Source organism: Rhinoderma darwinii, chromosome 1, assembly GCF_050947455.1.
Source record: "Rhinoderma darwinii isolate aRhiDar2 chromosome 1, aRhiDar2.hap1, whole genome shotgun sequence".
NCBI classification, from domain to species: Eukaryota; Metazoa; Chordata; class Amphibia; order Anura; family Rhinodermatidae; genus Rhinoderma; species Rhinoderma darwinii.
The window spans coordinates 505,595,237-505,618,861 of record NC_134687.1 but is presented as its reverse complement, the minus strand read 5'-3'; the positions used below and the strand labels follow the sequence as shown (position 1 = coordinate 505,618,861).

The 23,625-nt window shown below is 41.1% G+C and overlaps 1 protein-coding gene across 1 annotated transcript in view; it reads left to right on the top strand.

Moving 5' to 3' along the window:
* The window catches only part of SNX24 (sorting nexin 24), a 144,175-nt gene extending 121,420 nt beyond the window's left edge, over positions 1-22,755 (top strand). The window contains exons 4-7 of the mRNA XM_075836206.1: positions 2,749-2,843; positions 11,427-11,459; positions 13,333-13,397; positions 18,486-22,755. Of these exons, the coding sequence (XP_075692321.1) occupies positions 2,749-2,843; positions 11,427-11,459; positions 13,333-13,397; positions 18,486-18,556 (264 nt within the window). The 3' untranslated portion in view covers positions 18,557-22,755. The remainder of the gene's footprint in view (positions 1-2,748; positions 2,844-11,426; positions 11,460-13,332; positions 13,398-18,485) is intronic.
* The last annotated feature ends 870 nt before the right edge of the window (positions 22,756-23,625 follow it).

Sequence of the window (23,625 nt, the reverse complement as noted above, 5' to 3'; positions counted from 1 at the left end):
GTCTAGAGTATATCAACAAATCCCTAAGGTGTCCTCCAATAGTAATCATAGAATTTCCTAATTTATGATGGTCCATAGACTATATTACTCAGCTACTTTTCAAAAAATAAAAATAAAGGTTTAAGACGTTCTGATACATGCCCTAAATGTGTGGGCCCTGTAGCTGACTGGATACATCTCACATGACGGAGACCAAAATTGGTTAAATATTGGATTGAGGTAATTGCCTATCTGGAAAATATCTTCTATAGTATCATCCCTTCTGATCCTAGGGTTTGTATTCTGGGAGACTTATCTTTGATACGGCAAACAGGAGGTAACTTCATTGCGATCTGCCAAATATTATTCATGGCTAGGTTAGAAATCGCAGCAAGATCGCCCGTTTCTCCATCTGTAAAGGCTTGGGAAGCAAAAGTCAATAAATTTCTGTTAAATTAATTTTAAATTGTCCTGCTCAAGGGGGACGAAGTAATCTTTTTTGAATCAATGGGACCCATGGATTAAGACGTTTCCATTCTTTAGTATATGTTTTTGTTGTTGTGGCTCGCGGGGAATTGGGGAGTGGAAAAAGAGAGGGGAAAGAGTCAGTCTAAATACTTATGTATGTTAATGTTTTAATGGGCGGGCGACGCATTTACAATCATTTATGCCAGAAACTAGATTTCACTTTCTGGTGCATAGACAGCAGAAGAGGCAAAAAAATTATAAAAAGGCGTGCTCCTCTTATTAAATCTTACTCTTTTGGACTTTATACTAAGACTGGCGTATGAAATAAAAAAAAATTATGTCTTGCGTAGAAATAAGCTATATACACTGTTAACTCCAGGTATTTTATATGTAAGGAACAGTGTATCATGTATAGCTGATGTAAACCCTATACCTGGAGTGAATTATTTATAAGGTGAGCTCTTTGTAGTAGGCAACACTCGTTCCTGACTGCATTGTCTTCGATAAAGCAATCTGAGATAGAAATAGAGATTCTTCCAAAAATGTAATCCATAACCGCAAATACAAACAGATATTTTCTATGGAAAATCCTTTGCATTGTGGCTAATATTGTGTGAGTTCCGCCATATGCACTTTCTCGGACAATAGCAAAGTGAACAATAGGTTAAGTATCAATAAGATCAATTCCTAAAATCATTCAGATTGTTACCCAGAATTGTTATGGCCAGCTTGCATGTTACTTGCCGGGTGCTTAGATTGGAGGGAGCATGGAACTTGCACTATGGACACCACCATAAGTATGGCCCTGTGGAGCCGACTACGGGTTTGCAATAGTGGCCATAGTAGGAAACTATGGCCACTCGTTTGAGTACCCTCAATGCTGTCTTGAGAGTATGACCAGGAGTGGTTTCATGGTGTGACCAATGTATTCTAGGGTGTGGCTTTTATATTTAAAATACTTGCCACGGCTTGATGTTTGCCCCACATTTACTCATACAATTTCACTTTCTGCCTCATATAGCAGAAGAAAAACCTCATCTAAAGAATATTTTCTTGATAAATGCAGGAATGACCTTGGTACTTTAAAATAATAATGGTGCGTTCTATCCCTGTTATTTCCATAACGTTATCACAACCAGACGTGAATGTGAGATAAAGTTTTAAGGGGCTTTAATTACTTGTCTTGAAGATTGCTGCTGTTTTTTGACTATTGAAAATGATTGTTATATTTGCATTTTTATCTGTCTACCCTAAGTTGCAGGGCCACATTCATAATGTCAAGCCGTATCGCACCAAATGTCGTCATGGTAATTTAGAGAAATATCAGGGCTCAGCCGCGCACACCATGACAATGAGATTGGTGGCCTGTCCTTTGTCATTCTCAGATATACTATAGATGTGGCCAGTGCATCGTAAGCTGATCTGTCAAACTAAACAAACAACTCACATTGTTAACATTTCCTAAATCTTGCATTAATAAAACCAGAGTAAGTCTCTGAAACCACAGGAGATTTCCTCTTTCTCACAGCAATGATGGATTGGATTCCATCAAGGCTGAGTAATGAAATAGCCTCTACTATTGAAACGCAACATTTTGTTTTCTTTTTATTTTCTTCTCAGGAGTTAATCTTTACAATGACACCAATAATAACATTTACTTGACATTTTTATTTTGGATGTTAACATTTACTTAATTTTTATAGTTCGTTCTTTTAATAAATTTTTTGTTTGTTTGTTTCGCGTAATCATTTTGATTTAATGTTAAAGGGATTTTCCATGAGTAAAACATTGTTGGCCTATCCTTCGTATAGGCTATCAATTCTTGTTCGGTGCTGGGTCGAACCCAGGGGAGCCCCAACGATCAGCAGAATAAGGGGGCCATAGCACAGTAGCTCGTCCATATGTGTGATTTTTCCTGGTAGTACAGCCCAGTTCCATTTAAGTTCAGACACAGCCACATCTATGGACCATCCACGGCCCCTTAATCCTACTGATCACAGTGGTTCTCAAGGGTCAGACTTCCGCTAATCAATCATTGATTGCCTTTTCTAAGGATTGTCCATATGCGCAACTGTGCATGGTATTGAAGCTAAGCCCACTTCAAGTCCAGGCACAGACACCTACATACGGATGAGCCATGGCCCCTTTATTCTGCTGATCGGTGGGGTCACAGGGGTCAGATCCCCACTGATCTTCAGGGTAGGCCAATAATGTTAAATTCCTGGAAACTTGAAAATATCATAACTTTAATTAAGAGTTGTATTAAAAGGAAATGAATAATATTTTTTTTATTTTTTTTAGACAATAATATATGAAAATGAAGAACTCCCTAAAATATTTCTGGATTTTTTGAATGTACGCCATCTGCCATCTTTGCCAAAAGCTGAGAGTTGCGGGTACAGTATTCTGTTTTACTCATTGATGCAATGGGGGGAATTTACTAAAATTAGTGCAGATGGAAAAATGGAGGAGTTGACTATAGCAACTAATCTTATTCCAGATATATAGGCCCCTTACAAAATGAAGACCGCTACTTGATTGGGCAACTCTTCCCCCTTTTCCTAGTGCTAGATGTGATAAATCCTTCCCATTGTGGTTGTTTGAGTGTATATAAGCATTATGTATCTCTTAAAATGTCCTTCATGATCACATATTGACATATAGACAAGTACGTTACAAAAATTTAAGACGTCCAACTGAAGGTTTCTTTTATTTGAAACCGTATATAAAGGCAAAGGAGATTTACATAAACAAAGGCACAATAACAAATTGACACTGCAATAATTGATTACACAAATCACATATATGCTATTTCCTTCTGTGGGTGACATACCTGGTATTGCCCCTTTGCTAGAATTAACCTCCAGCAGGCGTTTCTTATGACTGTCTACCAGTCTCTCACATCGACTGGTTTCTTACATGCCAGTTTCAAGTCTTCCCACAACAGCTCAATGATCTTTATGTATGCGGTTTGACTTGGCCAATCAAGAACCCTCTATTTATTTTCTTAGCAATTCCTTGGTGGATTTACTGGTGTGTTTATAGGGAATCTGAGACCAGGTTTATGCGGCCCTATCTGTATCACTTACTTTTTTATATTTAGTCGTTTTCACAAAATTGTATTCATGCGCTATGGCGCCCTCCGCTCCTCATACCCTACTGTGTATAGAAAGAAAGTTGTCAATCAGCAAGGGCTGGGCTGGGCTTGCCGGAGCTCATCAGTATCTAGGATTCCTGAGCGCGAGCAAATCCTGGAGCAATGTTCCCTCTTATTCTTGGCAGCTCCTGAGCGGGGCAGTTAGCGGACAGGGCAAGTCTCCATCAATGGTGGACAATCTGATCTCCAACAGTAATACCCCCAGTAAACGCTAATATAGCGACTAAATAAGAGAATAAGCAAACTTATTTTAAATGAGTTTTAATTACTTTTTAAAATACTATAATATTACAAGTCCACCAATAAACGACAATAAAACGACTGTTATAAACACCAATTATAGGCATCATTGAAAGAATCCCTCATTACACCACTGTCCTTATAGATGGTGCCACACAGACCCCCCTGTAGATCGTGCCACACAGACCCCCCTGTAGATCGTGCCACACAGACCCCCCTGTAGATCGTGCCACACAGACCCCCCTGTAGATCGTGCCACACAGACCCCCCTGTAGATCGTGCCACACAGACCCCCCTGTAGATCGTGCCACACAGACCCCCCTGTAGATCGTGCCACACAGACCCCCCTGTAGATCGTGCCACACAGACCCCCCTGTAGATCGTGCCACACAGACCCCCCTGTAGATCGTGCCACACAGACCCCCCTGTAGATCGTGCCACACAGACCCCCCTGTAGATCGTGCCACACAGACCCCCCTGTAGATCGTGCCACACAGACCCCCCTGTAGATCGTGCCACACAGACCCCCCTGTAGATCGTGCCACACAGACCCCCCTGTAGATCGTGCCACACAGACCCCCCTGTAGATCGTGCCACACAGACCCCCCTGTAGATCGTGCCACACAGACCCCCCTGTAGATCGTGCCACACAGACCCCCCTGTAGATCGTGCCACACAGACCCCCCTGTAGATCGTGCCACACAGACCCCCCTGTAGATCGTGCCACACAGACCCCCCTGTAGATCGTGCCACACAGACCCCCCTGTAGATCGTGCCACACAGACCCCCCTGTAGATCGTGCCACACAGACCCCCCTGTAGATCGTGCCACACAGACCCCCCTGTAGATCGTGCCACACAGACCCCCCTGTAGATCGTGCCACACAGACCCCCCTGTAGATCGTGCCACACAGACCCCCCTGTAGATCGTGCCACACAGACCCCCCTGTAGATCGTGCCACACAGACCCCCCTGTAGATCGTGCCACACAGACCCCCCTGTAGATCGTGCCACACAGACCCCCCTGTAGATCGTGCCACACAGACCCCCCTGTAGATCGTGCCACACAGACCCCCCTGTAGATCGTGCCACACAGACCCCCCTGTAGATCGTGCCACACAGACCCCCCTGTAGATCGTGCCACACAGACCCCCCTGTAGATCGTGCCACACAGACCCCCCCTGTAGATCGTGCCACACAGACCCCCCTGTAGATTGTGCCACACAGACCCCCCTGTAGATCGTGCCACACAGACCCCCTCTCCCCTTGTATATAGTGCCACACAGCCCCCCTCTCCCCTTGTATATAGTGCCACACAGCCCCCCTCTCCCCTTGTATATAGTGCTACACAGCCCCCCCTCCCCCACCGCTCCTTAAAAAAATAAAAAAAGTGTACTTGCCTTGCCCCGTTCCCGCGACAGACAGCACTACACAGTGTCTCTCCAGTGGGATGCATGCGCAGACCGGCGTGATGTGATGTGACGTTATCACGCCGGCCTGTGCGACTCCCAGCGCCTTATAGGCTGCAGGCTTAACGTGGCCTGTAGCCTATAGTATTCATTTGTATGTGCGCCCTGAGGACACACATACAAGTGAATGTGGCTGTCACTAGCACCAGAGCCCCCACTGGTGCTAGCGACGGCACTGCATCCGCCCACCGCCCGTGACAGTGCACGGGCTTTAAACTTTAGTGAGCGGACTGTGGAAGGTGCTTGAGAGGACTCCTTGCTTGGTTCGCACTTCAGGAGATGAAACAGGGATATTAGGAAAACTACAGAATATTAGAAAGTAAGTTACATAAATCTGGGTCTTTGGCACTAGTTCATGCTGCCCTTAGATAGAGCAGCATAAACCTGGTGGCCTTGAGTAAGACCCATGCTTGGGTCAAAACGTCGCTATGTTGTGGTGAAATGAAAGTATTTTGTGCTTTATAATTTAAAGAACATGTGCTGTGGTTTTGCCAGATTTTATTTTAGAGTCTCTTTACAGTTATTGTAATGTTGCAAGGTCAACTTTCAACTGAGCTTCGATCTTCTGACTGATGGCCTCACATTATCCATGATCACCCATTGTTAGAATGAAAACTTCAAAGTGGACTCTATGATCGTGATATGCCCAGGCTCTGATGCAGTAAAGCAACCCCAAGCCATAACATTTCACTTTACAGTTGGTATTAGGTTGTTTTGGTGGAATGCTTTCTTTGGTTATCAACAAACATGTCTTCTGGTACGGTGACCAAATAACTCTATCTTTGCCTTGTCTGTCTAGGGCACATTGTCCCAGACATCCTGGTGTTTGCCTAGGTGTTCATGGGCAAACTTTAGTCTAAACCCCGATGTTCTTATTTGTGCAGCTTCCTTATGCACTTGCGCTTTGACATCAGTAGTGGTGAGATCTACCCATAGATCCCATGACGTATTTCTGGGATACCTAGAGATGTCTTTTTTAGCATTTTGCATTGTGCTCTTTGCCTTAACTTACTGGGTATGGCCTGGCTTAGTTGACAGTTGTTTGGCGTTTTTTTTTTGTTTTTTTTAAATCCTTGTCCTGACTCATAGGCATATATAAACTTTTTTTTTTTTAAGGCCTCCGAGAGCTTTATGGATTTAGGCATGGTGATACCACACGTTTCAAGTACATCAAATCTGCAGACTAATGCTTCATATATGTTGCATTAGTGTGCCACGACAAAACTGGATGTGGCTTTATTGCAAATTGCGGTTCTGCGATGCGGTATTTGCATTGAGTGTTGTGGACGGCAAGTTGTGGTAATAGGGCGCTGTTGAAGCTTTGACTGACCCACCGAGGAGCCGGTGCTCTCCACGGTGGGCCCCTTAGTTAGGAGTGGCCACATGGGCAGTGTTCAGCATCTCAGCCAGCATATGCGCCCATATAATAACCTGGGTAGTTTATTTATCAAACTATACAGTTTATTAGGAACATAGGCTTGTCGAGATGACATCCAGGCGGAAGAAGAGAGGTGGCCAGTATCTTCCCTTTGAGCGTCCCGCCTCCTTTACGTCGCCATGGAGTCCCTCCTACCAATCATCTTGCAGCTTCTAGCTGCGGCCTGCCTCTGCGTGAGCATCTGTGGCTCGGCCACCAGGAGTCTAATAAAAAGGGCCCGCCTGCCAGTTTTGTTGCCTTCTGCTTCCTCCTGGATCCTCCACAATCTCCTGTCATCTCCTCCTGATAGGGGTACTGTGGGAGGCAGGGGATAGGGAGATAGAAAAGGCAGGGAGTCTGTTGGGGGCAAGGGACAAAGAAAGTGACAGGGGATAGATTAATTATTTCAGAACTTTTTCCACCTTTAATGTGACCCATAATCTGTACAATTCCATTGAAAAACAAACTGAAATCCTTCAGAGGGAAAAAATAAAAATAACAAAACTACAATAATGTGGTTGCAGAAGTGTGAACACCTTCTTATAATTAGGGATGTGGTTGTGTTTAGAATTAGCTAATCACATTTAAACTCATGTTAAATAGTAGTCAGTATGCAGCTGCCATTATTTAAAGTGATTCTGAGTAACCCCATAAAAAGTTCAGCTGTTCTATTAGGATTTTCCTGACATTTTCTTAGTTGCATGTGACCGCAAAATCCATGGTTCGTAAAGAGCTTACAACACATCAAAGGGATCTGATTGTTGAAAGGCATCTGTCATGAGAAGGGTAACAAAGAATTTCCAGGGCATTAGATATACCATGGAACACAGTGAAGACTGTCATCAAGACGTGGATTACATTTGGCACAACAGTGACATTACCAAGAACTGGACGTCCCTCAAAACTTAATGAAAAGACAAGATGAAAATTGGTCCGGGAGGCTACCAAGAGGTCTACAGCAACATTAAAGAAGCTGCAGGACTTTCTGGCAGGTACTGGTTGTGTAGTGCATGTGACAAGAATCTCCCGTATTCTTCATATGTCTGGGTTGTGGGGTTAGGATGGCAAGACGGAAGCCTTATCTAACAAAGAAAAACATCCAAGCCCGGCTATGTTTTGCAAAGACCTACATCAAGTCTGCCAAAAGCACGTGGGAAATCGTGTTATGGTCTGATGAGACCAAGGTTGAAATTTTTGTCCATAATTCCAAAAGGTATGTTTAGCGCAAAGCCAATACTGCACATCACCAAAAGAACACCATACCCACAGTGAAGCAGGGTGGAGGCAGCATTATGTTTTGGGGATGTTTTTCTGCAGGTGGAACTGGGGCTTTAGTCATGGTGGAGAGAATTATGAACAGTTCCAAATATCAGTCAATATTGGCACAAAACCTGCAGGCCTCTGCTAAAAAGCTGAAGAGGAATTTCACCTTTCAGCACGACAACGACCCGAAGCATACCTCCAAATCAACAAAAGAATGGCTTCACCAGAAGCAGATCAACTTTTTGGAATGGCCCAGCCAGAGTCCAGACCTGAATCCCATTGAAAATCTGTGGGGTGACCTAAAGAGGGCTGTACACAGGAGATGCCCTCGCAATCTGACAGATTTGGAGCGCTTTTGCAAGGAAGCGTGGGCAACAATTGCCAAGTCCAGATGTGCCATTCTAGACTTCTACCCAAAAAGACTGAATGCTGTCATAAAGTCAAAGGGTAATTTAACAAACTATTATTTTAAGGGTGTGCATATTTATGCAACCACATTGTTTTTTATTTGTATTTTTCCACCCTAAAATATTTCAGTTTGTTTTTCAATACAATTGTACAGATTATAGGTGACATTAAAGGTGGAAAAAGTTCTGAAATTATTCTTCTTGGACTAATTTTGTAACATGACAAAAACCTTGCATTTTAACAGGGGTGTGTAGACTTTTTATATCCACTGCAGATAGAGCAATGACATAGTACATTAAAGGAAGTCTGTCATCAATTTGGTTCCCCCAAACCCCTGACACCGCTAGTTATAGTGGTAAGCAGTGGCAGCATACCTTTTACATATATTAGTTCTTGCATACAGTGAAGGAAATAAGTATTTGATCCCTTGCTGATTTTGTAATTTTGCCCACTGTCAAAGACATGAACAATCTAGAATTTTTAGGCTAGGTTAATTTTACCAGTGAGAGAGAGATTATATATATATATAAAAAAAAAAAGAAAATCACATAGTCAAAATTATATATATTTATTTGCATTGTGCACAGAGAAATAAGTATTTGATCCCCTACCAACCATTAAGAGTTCAGCCTCCTCCAGACCAGTTACACGCTCCAAAGCAACTTGGTGCCTGCATTAAAGACAGCTGTCTTAAATGGTGACCTGTATAAAAGACTCCTGTCCACAGACTCAATTAATCAGTCTGACTCTAACCTCTACAACATGGGCAAGACCAAAGAGCTTTCTAAGGATGTCAGGAACAAGATCATAGACCTGCACAAGGCTGGAATGGGCTACAAAACCATAAGTAAGATGCTGGGTGAGAAGGAGACAACTGTTGGTGCAATAGTAAGAAAATGGAAGACATACAAAATTACTGTCAATCGACATCGATCTGGGGCTCCATGCAAAATCTCACCTTGTGGGGTATCCTTTATCCTGAGGAAGGTGAGCGCTCAGCCGAAAACTACACGGGGGGAACTTGTTAATGATCTCAAGGCAGCTGGGACCACAGTCACCAAGAAAACCATTGGTAACACATTACGCCGTAATGGATTAAAATCCTGCAGTGCCCGCAAGGTCCCCCTGCTCAAGAAGGCACATGTACAGGCCCGTCTGAAGTTTGCAAATGAACATCTGGATAATTCTGAGAGTGATTGGGAGAAGGTGCTGTAGTCAGATGAGACTAAAATTTAGCTCTTTGGCATTAACTCAACTCGCTGTGTTTGGAGGAAGAGAAATGCTGCCTATGACCCAAAGAACACCGTCCCCACTGTCAAGCATGGAGGTGGAAACATTATGTTTTGGGGGTGTTTCTCTGCTAAGGGCACAGGACTACTTCACCGCATCAATGGGAGAATGGATGGAGCCATGTACCGTCAAATCCTGAGTGACAACCTCCTTCCCTCCACCAGGACATTAAAAATGGCTCGTGGCTGGGTCTTCCAGCACGACAATGACACGAAACATACAGCCAAGGCAACAAAGGAGTGGCTCAAAAAGAAGCACATTAAGGTCATAGAGTGGCCTAGCCAGTCTCCAGACCTTAATCCCATCGAAAACTTATGGAGGGAGCTGAAGATCCGAGTTGCCAAGCGACAGCCTCGAAATCTTAATGATTTACAGATGATCTTCAAAGAGGAGTGGGCCAAAATTCCATCTAACATGTGTGCAAACCTCATTATCAACTACACAAAACATCTGACTGCTGTGCTTGCCAACAAGGGTTTTGTCACCAAGTATTAAGTCTTGTTTGCCAAAGGGATCAAATACTTATTTCTCTGTGCACAATGCAAATAAATATATATAATTTTGACAATGTGATTTTCTTTTTTTTTTTTTTATATATATATATAATCTATCTCTCACTGGTAAAATTAACCTAGACTTAAAATTCTAGACTGTTCATGTCTTTGACAGTGGGCAAACTTACAAAATCAGCAAGGGATCAAATACTTATTTCCTTCACTGTAAGTGTAAAATAAGTAGTTTTATTCTCCCACGAGCTGAATGCATATTAGGTTGCAAGTATCCGCCGAACCGAGAAGTGTCCTGCATCTTGAGCTCCATCCCCTTCTTATCCCCTCGGCCGTTGACTGACGTTTAAGTTGATAGAATGGTGCATGACACAGAAGACAGGCAGACCACCAGTCAATTCGGGAGGCGGTGGGAAGCAGTAAGAGCTCAGGATGCTGGACACAGTGGACACTTGCAACCTAATTTTCATATGGGAGAATAAGACAACTTTTTTACACTTATGTGAGAACTAAGATAGTAAGTAAATTTCCTTGAAAAAAAAAAAAGCTCTCAAACCCAATATACAAAAAATATTACAAAGAAAGCAAAACTGTGCCTGTTCATTGACCGGTGAACATAGCCTGGTCTTGAAGAGGCTCTGTCACCACATTATAAGTGATCTGATCGGCGCTGTAATGTAGATAACAACAGTGGTTTTTATTTTGAAAAGCGATAATTTTTTTATCAAGTTGTGAGTGATTTTAGATTTATGCTAATTAGTTTCTAAATAGACAACTGGGCGTGTTTTTACTTTTTACCAACTGGGCGTTGTACAGAGGAGTGTATGAGGCTGACCAATCAGTGACCAATCAGCGTCATGCACTTCTTATTGTTCCAGCCCAGCTTCTTTCACTGCACAATCACACTGGGCTGGAACAATGAGAAGTGTATGACGCTGATTGGTCACTGATTGGTCAGCGTCATACACTCCTCTGTATATCGCCCAGTTGGTAAAAAGTAAAGACATGTCTATTAAGAAACTAATTAGCATAAATCTAAAATTGTTCATAGCTTGCTCAAAATTGATAATTTTTAAAAATAAAAACCACTGCTGTTATCTACATTACAGCGCCGATCAGATTATGTAGGAGATAGGGCACTTATAATCTGGTGACAGAGCCTCTTTAAACTGGTTAATATCTCATTTTCCTTTTTTTTTTTTCCTAAGTAACAACAGTTCTGTCTTTCAGCTCCATTGAGGAAATTGAATCAGAAGAATCTAGGTAAACTTTTTTTTTAAATATTTTCTACTGCATGCTTTATCTCATAGGGACGCCATTTATCTCTACAACGCCATACATTATTGTAGCAGTCACGGGAAGGCCATTTAGACACTTACTGCCATCATATAGGCAGGTTGGATGAATGTTTCGAATGACCGGAACATCAGCCCCAAATTTGGTAGACACTAGCAAGGAATTTTCTGACCACTCTGGGACTAACATATACCAGAGAGGACAGATGCACTGTTAGCCAGGAGCCTCCACCACCCAGTCCATCCAGCACTTCCCAGATACTCCCAGAAACCAAAGATGGGAGTTTTATCACTGTGACTGGTGTACTGTATGTCAAGCACTCGTATCCAGTCAGCAGCTGCCATCCTCAAACCACCTTTAAAAATTATGCTACTTACGACATTTAATGGTACAGTTTTGATACTGTCTTTTCTGTTTCACATAAGCTTATAAGAGTAGCACTCCAAATGTATATCCCGACATGTTCTCCAACCGCCATCACATCATACTTTAGTAGAATCGTACATATGGATTAGTTTTAAAGTGGATTTGCACCCAAAAAAGAAAAATGGGAAAGCTAGCAAATGAGGCTTTTAGAGTGATCACAAAAGTTTAGTCGTTTTTGTTATTTATTTTTTACTTACAGAGATATTAGCACTTTTCTGTTCTGTTGTGGCGGCCATATTTGCAGAAGTAACACTTAAATCTACTGCAATATTGAGTGTCACATAATTAAAAAAACTCTACTAATATATGACATTTTTTAAGAATATTCCCATTTTATAATGTTGTGAAGAAATCCTTTGTCACCACTTGGCAAAAGTTGATCTGTGTAACTCAGCTGAAGTACCGTCCATTCCCCAATAATGATCCAGTGAGAAGAAGGCCAAGGCACTGGACTCCTTTTCCTGATTAAATTATTTATTTCTTCCAACATGGCACAGTAGTAATATTCAAATAATGAACTTATTGCATCTGGAAACTGAGTCCGGTGCCTTGGCTTTCTTCTCATGGATCTTATCATTTTATGGCATGTCACTAGGATATTCCATAACATTATGTTCGGTGGGGGTCTGACCTCTGGGACCTCCTTCCAGGTCTCTATTTAAAGGGGCTTCCCATCAGAGACATTTATGACCTATTCACAGGATATGTCATAAATGTCAGATAAATGCGGTGTTTATACCTCTAGGACCCACACCTATCTCTAGAACGGGGCCCCCTAAATCCCGTTCTACTGCTGTGTTGTGACTGAAGCGCGTGATTTCCAACCATGCATTATGGAAACAGTGTAGCTCGCTGAGCTACGCTGTTTCTGTAACTCCCATAGTAGTGAATGGCAGTTACGGAAGCAGTGTAGCATACGAGCTACGCTGTGTCCGTAACTACCATGCAGTTCTATTGGACTTACAGAAACGCGTAGCTCAGCAAGTAGACAATCCCTCCACCACAGCCACAATATCCGCTATAATTATGTACTCCTGGCGAAATATGGTTAATATCACACTTTAAAGGATATACGCTGCATTAAATATCATACAAATAGCCATAGGGCTGTTAAATACTGCAGCAGTGCATTCAGAAGCCCGACTTCTCTCAGGCCAAGAGTAAATAATAGCTAAAGATATACAAAGATAAAACTGGATTACTTCTAATATGAGGCGGGTATTGTAATAATATTCTAAATACAAATATACGGATTGTGAAGAATAACCGGAGAGTGTACATTATCCTCACATCAAGGTCTCTGCAGGGTTGATCACCGCACTGCAGTCTCCACTCATCATCTTATTGAAACTAGTTTGTTGTATTTTCTGTTTACCATTTGTGATGCTGATGCTCGTGTTTTTGACCTTTCCAGCAAACTGTCCCACCAGCCTGTGCTGCTATTCCTGAGGGATCCATACATCTTGCCTAAAGCCAACGGTAATCAAACCTGTCATGTGTTAACGGCTGTTTACTGATCATTCCCAGCGCCACAAATTATTACTAAAACTACACGGCCTTTGTCACATTTTATAATACAGAGCAATGGCAGAAGGGGAAATGGGGACATATGTTGCATTATATTTTGATATTTCTAATATGCTGACTCTTTGTTTTGTTTTTTTCTATCTACAGTGATATGCAATATTTCACTGATAAATAAGACTATGGGACAATATATATAATACAAGTCAATGGTCATTTCCAATTGACATGAATGTAAATAATATTTGTATAGACCTCACATTCTGATGTGTGATTCTGATGATTATACGTGAGGGGTGCTGCATAGGCGCTGCTCAGCTCTTCCTGTGGAAGCCGCCTGTCGCGGATTGCTCTTGCTGGAAGTTCCCTTTCCTGTGTCCTTCTTGACTGACATGTTTGGCTCCCACTCTTTTTAAAACAGGTTCTTCAGTGTGTTTTCCAGTTGTCACAGCTGCAATACCGCATATGCTGCAGATCTTCTTTTTGAAAAGAATTCGCGGATTGTTTGTTCTTAACCTATAAAATCTCTTTCTCGCTGAGTTTGTTGGGGCAAAAAAAGAATGGGGGCATATGCTGCTGCCACTAGGAGGCAACACTGAGTGTTATCTCCTCCTGCACAGGAGGAGGAAACTGGACAAAGGATTGCCTTATCTTGCCGAAGCACGAGAAAAGGAGAACAGCAAGAGAGCGCTGCCAATTTAGACACCCGTCTGATGGAGCTGATGGCCACAAAAAAGGTCACCTTCCAAGAAAGAAGCTGAGGGGATACTTCTTGTAGAGTCTTAGACAATAAGGCAACTCCATGGAGAAACGTTCAAACGTCAAGCTTTGAGGCGCTGAAAGAGGATGGAAAGGGCTGAAACCTGTCCTTTGATGGAGTGACCAACCCACCAAAAGAGAGTAGGAATAACCACTAAACAATGTATATGCAAGTATTAAAATCATGTTTATTGAAATATTATCTGTATGTACATCACGACATACACTAATATAAAATATGCAGAAAAACCACTCTGATGGGGCCAAAAAACAAAAAGAAGGCCAAAAGATAAAAAATGAATGCTGCGTATGGATATATATATTGTTATTGGTCATTGTGACCCTTTGGGTGTATTTTTCATTCATTTTTTGTATTTAGGGACACCTGCTGAATACTTTTCATTAGGCAGTAGTTCTAGACATGTTATCACTGGTGTTCTTTGGGCCGTTACACTGTATGCATATATATTATTATATACTTTGATTTACTTTCTGGTCTCTATCTTTGAGCCTTTTTTCCATTTTTTTGGCCCCATCAGAGTGGTTTCTCTGTATATTTTATATTCGTATATGTCGTAATATACTTATGTATAATATTTCAATAAACATGATTTTGTATTTTTGCATATACATTGTTTAGTGGTTATTCCTACTCTTTTGTTGGTTAGTTATATAGGTTTTGTGAATTATATAGGTTGTACTTTGAGAGAGTGAAGTCTGAACCCTAGATCCAAGCCCTGTTGGACAAAAGATCCTGGATAGACCAAAGCAAAGAGGGTGATGGTGCCGATGAAAAACGGTTTATCTCAGAGTCTGCAGGAGGGGTATAGACTGTGTAGGAGGAGCTAGTACTTTTGGCTTAATATCGCCTCCTAGTGGCAGCAGCAGCATATACCCTTGGTCTGCTGTGTACCCCAATAAAACAAGCGAGAAAAGGGTTTTTGAATCAAGCAATTCATTTTAATAAAACTACTTTTCAAAAAGATGTTCTGTAGCAGCGAAGGTATGTTTTAGAAGGAATAATGTACCCCTTTTTAAAATTATTAGAAGTTACCTTGGAGCTTTATAAATACACTTGGCCTGTGGCTTCATGCTTTATGTTGTCAAGAAGATGTTTCAAGTACCATTGGCTGATGTTTAACTTATTGCTTTGGTAAGATGCTCTAGCAGAATTGTCCTTGTCTGGGGTTGTAACAATCAATAATGATCATTTAATGTCTTAATATAATTAAATACCCATAGAGGGGTTATCCGGCTTCATCAAATTAATATTAGATTTTTGCATAATTAAAAGTTATACCATTTTCTAATATACTTTCTGTATTAATTTGTCACGGTTTTCAAGATCTCTGCTTGTTGTTATCCAGTAGGAACACTCATTGTTTACTTCCAGTGGATAAAATTTTGTCCATGGTCATGTGATGGACTCGTTGGGTGCAAAGCTCGTTACAGTTACAGTATGTCTATCAGAGCTGTGTCTTCTGTGTATCCATCATGTGACCGGACAGAATTTTATCTACTGGAAGTAAACGATGAATGTTCCTACTGAATAACCACAAGCAGAGACCTTGAAAACCGTGGGAAATACAGAAAAGTACACTACCGTTCAAAAGTTTAGGGTCACTTAGAAATGTCCATATTTTTGCAAGTGAAGCACAATTTTTTTCAATGAAGATAACATTAAATTAATCAGAAATACGCTCTATACATTGTTAATGTGCTAAATGACTATTCTAGCTGCAAACGTCTGGTTTTTAATGCAATATCTACATAGGTGTATAGAGGCCCATTTCCAGCAACCATCACTCCAGTGTTCTAATGGTACATTGTGTTTCCTAACTGTGTTAGAAAGCTAATGGATGATTAGAAAACACTTGAAAACCCTTGTGCAATTATGTTAGCACCGCTGTAAACAGTTTTGCTGTTTAGAGGAGCTATAAAACTGACCTTCCTTTGAGCTAGTTGAGAATCTGGAGCATTACATTTGTGGGTTCGATTAAACTCTCAAAATGGCTAGAAAAAGAGAGCTTTCATGTGAAACTCGACAGTCTATTCTTGTTCTTAGAAATAAAGGCTATTGCATGCGAGAAATTGCCAAGAAACTGAAGATTTCCTACAACAGTGTGTACTACTCCCTTCAGAGGACAGCACACACAGGCTCTAACCAGAGTAGAAAGAGAAGTGGGAGGCCCCGCTGCACAACTGAGCAACAAGACAAGTACATTAGAGTCTCTAGTTTGAGAAATAGACGCCTCACAGGTCCTCAACTGGCAGCTTCATTAAATAGTACCCGCAAAACGCCAGTGTCGACGTCTACAGTGAAGAGGCGACTCCGGGGTGCTGGCCTTCAGGGCAGAGTGGCAAAGAAAAAGCCATATCTGAGACTGGCTAATAAAAGGAAAAGATTAATATGGGCAAAAGCACACAGACATTGGACAGAGGAAAATTGGAAAAAAGTGTTATGGACAGACGAATCGAAGTTTGAGGTGTTTGGATCACACAGAAGAACATTTGTGAGACGCAGAACAACTGAAAAGATGCTGGAAGAGTGCCTGATGCCATCTGTCAAGCATGGTGGAGGTAATGTGATGGTCTGGGCTTGCTTTGGTGCTGGTAAAGTGGGAGATTTGTACAAGGTAAAAGGGAATTTGAATAAGGAAGGCTATCACTCCATTTTGCAACGCCATACCCTGTGGACAGCGCTTGATTGGAGCCAATTTCATCCTACAACAGGACAATGACCCAAAGCACAACTCCAAATTATGCAAGAACTATTTAGGGAAGAAGCAGGCAGCTGGTATTCTATCTGTAATGGAGTGGCCAGCGCAGTCACCAGATCTCAACCCCATAGAGCTGTTGTGGGAGCAGCTTGACCATATGGTACGCAAGAAGTGCCCATCAAGCCAATCCAACTTGTGGGAGGGGCGTCTGGAAGCATGGGGTGAAATTTCTCCCGATTACCTCAGCAAATTAACAGCTAGAATGCCAAAGGTCTGTAATTGCTTTCGTCAAAGAATGCTCCATTTGCAGCAAAGTTTGAAGGAGAAAATTATTATTTGACATAAAAATCATTATTTCTAACCTTGTCAATGTCTTGACTATATTTTCTAGTCATTTTGCAACTCATTTGATAAATATAAGTGTGAGTTTTCATGGAAAACACAAAATTGTCTGGGTGACCCCAAATTTTGAACGGTAGTGTATATTGGAAAATTGTATAACATTAATTATCCAAAAAATAACATTAATTTGCTGATTCCGGACAACCCCTTTTAACCCCTTGGCGACATCGACGGATATGTACCATCACATTATGGCACGGGCTCAGGAGCTGAGCCTGCACCATACCCGGTGAGTACCGGACGTTTCATATTCATACCGCTGACACCTGCCTACTAATACTAGAGGACAGAAAAAGGCAATACACTGTAATGCATAAGTATTGCATGACCAATCTAATGTTCGCATGATAAATTTCCCTAGAGGAACTAAAGAAAAATGTAAGAAAAAACGTTCCCATTTTTCATATAAAAAAGAGAACAATAAAAAATTAAATGTAATTGGTAGCGCCATGTGATATTTTAATAGTTTGGACTATAAAGGACATTATTTAACCCAAATGGTTAATGCTGTAGGGGAAAAAATGCTGTTTTTTTGGTCACCTTGCTTCCCCAAAAATATGGAATAAAATGTGATCAAAAAGCTATATGTACCCCAAAGAAAAAACAATAAAAACTACAGCTCACCCAACAAAAATTTAGCCCTCCCACAGCTTCATCAATGAAAAAATAAAAGTTGTGGGTCTCCATGTATGGCGACATAAAACAATAAAACATTTTTAACACATTGTTTTGTTTTGTAAAAGTAGTAAACCCAAAAATTGATATATATTTGGTATCGGTGTAATCCTACTAACCCGCAGAATATAGTTTACATGTAATTTTTACTGCACAGTAAACGCCGCAAAAATGAAACCCAAAAAGCTATGGCGGAATTGCTGTTTTTTTTAAAATTCCAGACAAAATAATTTTTAAAAGCTTTTATGTTGTCCGCTATGTCGATGGAAAAACATGGCTGCTTTCATTGAAAAACAGCACCACATCTGTTTGCAGGTTGTGTGTGGTATTGCATCTCAGCCCCACTCACTTTAATGGAGCTCTGCTGCACTACTAAACAGGTGTGGAATAGTTTTTGGAAGACCAGAGTATTTCATCTTGCTTTGTTTGACCACAGGATTAAGTGCGGATCTGTATTGACAACGTCCTTTGTTTCTCCCCCTCTCAGACCTTGCAACCAATGTGGTGATTGAGGGAGTCCTTCATGGTATATTTTACCCACATCTTCAGACCAGCTAGAACTGTGATATCTACAATATCCATCCTGAAACAAGTGGCGCTGTCTGGAGGATAATCTATTTTCTTGAATTTTTGGCGGCAGTGCCGGAGGCCGAGCCTGCTAAACGGTGTACTAGTTTATTTATTGTTTACTAAGGAATCTAATAATGGATACAAAGGGAGCAACAAGAACCCCTCATAAGGAACGTCTTCTGGTTAAATCATGCCAATGTACTTGCCAAAGATTTGCATATGGACTTTGTATTTCAATGCCATGTCTTTGGAATATGTCAGAAGCCATTCTTGGGGCTCCGTGAGCTTGGTCCTTAGCTAATTCTTTCCTACGGCGCCCCAAACCCTTCAAGAGCTAGTCAGATTCCCATTACTGGAAATGTCTCACGAGAATTGTAGAGCAGATTTCCAGTGATAGAAATGACTGACTAGCTTCCGAAGGGCAGAACACCTTAATTTAGGACACATGGGGGGTCACGTAAAACGGTCTATGAGGTGGTAATGATTATATGTAATGTTTAGTGCAATATTTTCCTAAATAATTTTTCCCGCCCTTTTCCTTTGCTTTAATGAGGTCAGAAAGGGAATACGTCTTTTGATTACTGACGCCAGTATACTCTTGTGTAACCAGTCTTGGTAATAAATTACTTTATAGAAACGGATGTGTTAACATCTTATCAGGATTTTATGAGTTAACTTGCTGCTTAACTACTTGTGTTTTTTAAACTAAAATAAAGGGACGTATTGAAGACTTATGTGGTGGTCTAAGAGCCTCTGCTAGTTTAATAAGTCATAATAGTTTTACAAAATGTTGTATTAGGATAAGTAAAAATCATAAATTGAAGTTATAAACCGTTTAGTAACTCGCTTGATACTTTTTTAGTACATAATTCCTGCAGCTCCTCTGTTCTGTTGTCTCCATTAAAATATTTCCTGTTCTGTGCTCTGGTAGTTAAGTATTGTCATAGGGACATTATGTGGATAAAATATGCTGTACACATCAAAAATCCATATCCTGACTGGCTTGAATAGAGACTGTTAATATGTGAACGTTTTGCAAATCCAAATCGCCATCCGTCAATTGCTGAACTGATAGAGCATAAGACAGGAGTGTTGTCATGGGGACACTAGAACTGCAGGATGGCTGTAACTTTACGCACGAACAACGTGGCAAAGAGGTAAATCTATGTTCACATCATTTTTTTGGGCCTATGTTTTACATATACGCCGGGAAAAGATACCGGCGTATACACTAAATGTAGGTTGTGACGAATGCCATCCTTCACCCATAGAGTCTAACGGTATCTGTTTAAGGCCCAATGCAGTAAATACTGCACGGACGGGCCAGGGAGTGTTATCCGCATTTGCTGACCATGTTTACAGTAATAGGTATAGGCGCACGGTCTGTAAATGCGAAAAATAAGACGTCCTATTTTTGCAGCTCATTTCTACGGCCTGGACACACACCTGTAAATATACGGGAAGGTGTCCGTTGCCAATAGAAATGAATGTCAGTATTTTATCCACAATTACCGACCCGTAATTGCGGATAAAAACTATGGTCATGTCAATGTGGCCTAATGGATGACCCTTTTCATGACTTCCATTAAACAAATACAATTCTAGCCCATTTGAGATAGACGCCACTGTTAGGCATCCGTTTAATGCATCCATCACCCATAGGCTATAATGGTATCTATTTAATGGATACATGATTAAAAGCTCATGAGGTATCTGTGTGACGGAAGCCATATAGTGGAATTCGTCGCCCATAGGCCCATATGTTTTTACTGGACTCCGTGGGATTGAATAGCATAGTCTACTATGCTATTCCTTTGTTTTTTTGCGGTATACTAACTTATACCGGCTAGACAGAGGCCAAAAGGACACTCTTTTGGCCTCTGTCAGACAATGTAGCCCTATTAGCATTTCCGACTGGAGCTTTTGTAAACAAAAAGCGTGACGTGAACAGGGCCGAAGTTAATAAAAGTTACTTTTTACATTTGTTGTGCACACTAAATGGGACTTTTTGTAACATCTCTTGAATTTTTCATTTTAAAGATGATCTCCTCACTTTGGCACGATGCCTTCAATAACCTTAAAGTGGTTTTCCCAGCACAGTAAGTAATGGCTTATGGCTGAGATATCGATAGATATGGATCTAAGCCCTGGGACCCCAGCAATCACTAGAATGGAAGAGTCCTAGTAAAATGCCCCACGTCAATGGAGCCAAGTTGCTTTACCTGCACAGTTGTGGGGAAATTAAAGGGGAAAAAAACGAAAGAGCCAATGTTCTACTAGTGATGTGGGGAGGTTTCAACAGTCAGACATTTACCGATCAGTAATCTGTGATATATAATAGGAAAACTCCTTTAATGTAATTAAATATGTTCCATATAGTTGTACGTAGAATTGCTGTGTTTCTATAGTGTGAGGATGTTGCAGTGTACAGTATGTATGAGACATCCAGATGACCAGGATATATACGCTTGTCTCTCATACATGAACTGTAACAAGCATGGATCTCACCCTGGAGACCACATAGCAATTCTAAAAGTAAAGGAAGTAACTCATTTTATTAGGACATTTATCAACAGGTACTGGATAACACCTTTAAAAGGTACCTGTTCCTGTTCGATGAATTATGACCAATTGAGATGCTTGAAATAGTCCACCCTGCCACTGTAACACCTGAAAAGCACAAATCGTCCTGTTTCTAAGCAGTGGTAATACTTTCTAGACCTTTCTGTTTTTTTGAAGGCTCGAGTAAGGCAGGGGAGCCACCATGTATGTTTATCACTAATATCAAGGCTTCTGTAAGGGCCTGTTCACATCAGTGTTGCTCTTCCGCTGAGGGGTTCCGTCTGAGGTTTCCGTCAGGTAAAGCCCTCAACGGAAAGGCAAAAGGAAACCTTAGCTTCCGCTTCCCTCACCATTGAACTCAATGGTGACGGAAACCTAGCTAATGGTTTCCGTTTGTCACCGTTGTGACAGGGTTCCGTTCTTGACGGAACCAATAGCGGTCAACTGCGCTATTGATTCCGTCAAAACGACGAAACCCTTGCACAACTGACACAAACTGAAATGACCGATTCGTCACCATTGAAATCAATAGTGATGGAAACCTATGGTTTCTGTTTGTGTCAGTCAGGGCTCTATTCTGACGGAACGTCAGAATAGAGCCTTAACGGATATGTGAACGAAGCCTAAGATTCCCTAAACTAAACAGGTAATCTAAGGACAAAGTCAGAAAAAACGGTGATGGCTGCAGGTATCTGTTTGCATAGACTTTTTATACTGTTGATAAACTCTAGTGAAATGCAATCTCTTAGGTCGGGTCCACATTTGCGTTTGGGTTTCCATTGCCGTGCTCCGTGATAGAAGTAGAATAATTCAAATACCGGAAGCTCAAGATCCGTTGCATGACTGAAACCATCAACGCTCCGGGGAACCCATTTACTTTAATGGGTTCCTTTTGGTTCTCCGAAATGGTTTCCATAATTTTGCTGGCCATAATAGCTGCTATTTTGTCCAGCAAAAACAATGGAATGTGTGACTGAGATCCCTACCGGAGCCTCCAACGGAGATGTGAACAGCCCCTTTAGTAGTTCATGGTGAAGGGAAACATTGATGATGTTCAGAATTATTTAACATTGTTGCTTGAAGTTTTCTTCTTCGTCATAATAACCTATCAAATGTTTTATTTTATATTAACCAAGACAGATACAAACGAACTGCTGGTTGGTTAAAAAAAAAAAATCTCGAAATTGACCCATTTGAGCTTATTTATTACCAATCTTCAATGTGTCTATATATGTAATATTATAACAAATGATGTGGAATGAAGGGGTTCTCTATAACTGGCATTAAATGCATCTTTGATGGGATATATATCTTTTGAAAATGGGGGTAAAGAATATAATTGGCAGTACAGTGTCATAACAATCTAGAAACATAAACTTGTGTGACGTATATGAGTAGTTTACTAACACTACTGACCCTGCATGGCAATTATTTTGTATTTTTATTGTACTCTATAGCTGATTTGATATTTTTTTTTTGTACATTATGTATTAAAAAGGGCATGCTTTTTGTTGAATAAATGAACAATGTTTACCACTACAGAATTATGTCAATTTGAAGCTATTACTGATATGGAAGAACAACTAGACTTGAATTGCTATAATAAATATTATTAACTGCGGAAATTGTCTGTGGAGTTTGTCACTGAAGAAGATATAGAAATGTTCTAAGGTGGAGTTCAGTTCTCTATATCATAGGTCAGAGTTTCCCAACCTTTTTAGGCTTGAGGCACCCCTGGACAAAAAAAAGTTTCCTCAGGGCACCCCTACCAAAAATAGATTACAAAATGAGAAAAAACTGCTAAAAACAAGCACTACATTTTGTTAGAGGCAGTTGAGGGTGGTCGTCTCTCGAACTGTGTTTCCAACGTTAGAACTTGTCCACAAAACGTGGGGGAAAGTAAAACAATTTAGAGGGGTGCAGGGTTACACGGAATATACCCCCTTATGGGGGAATGGGTCGCTCCCAGAATTTCTCACACTAGATGGTTTGGAGTACTGGAAAACTGTGGGGCTTACGAGAGTTTTCCAATTGGTTAGCGGGTCTGACTTTAAATCCTTTCAGCAGTTTCAGGACGAATTGCATATCCCCCATAGTGTGTTCTACAGGTATCTACAACTGCAGCATGCGTTTCAGACCCCATTCTCCCAGTCACCAGTGAATATACAACAGTACGCTATTATCGAAACCCTTGGTTCTTCTGGTAACACAAAAGGAGTTATATCATGGGTGTATCCGCTACTATTGACTAAATTCTTAGATAGATATCCTTTAGTCACTATGCATAAATGGGAAAGGGATATACCTGGGATTGACGATAACCAGTGGTCTATTATAATGGCGGCTGTCCCCAATGTTTCTCTGAGCGAGCGTGGTAGGCTCTCACAGCTATACATATTGCATCGTGTCTATAAGACGCCTGTGGTGTTGCACCGTATTGGAGTCCGTCCTGATGCTACTTGCTCGAGATGTGGTCTAGAGCCTGCTGAAGTCCC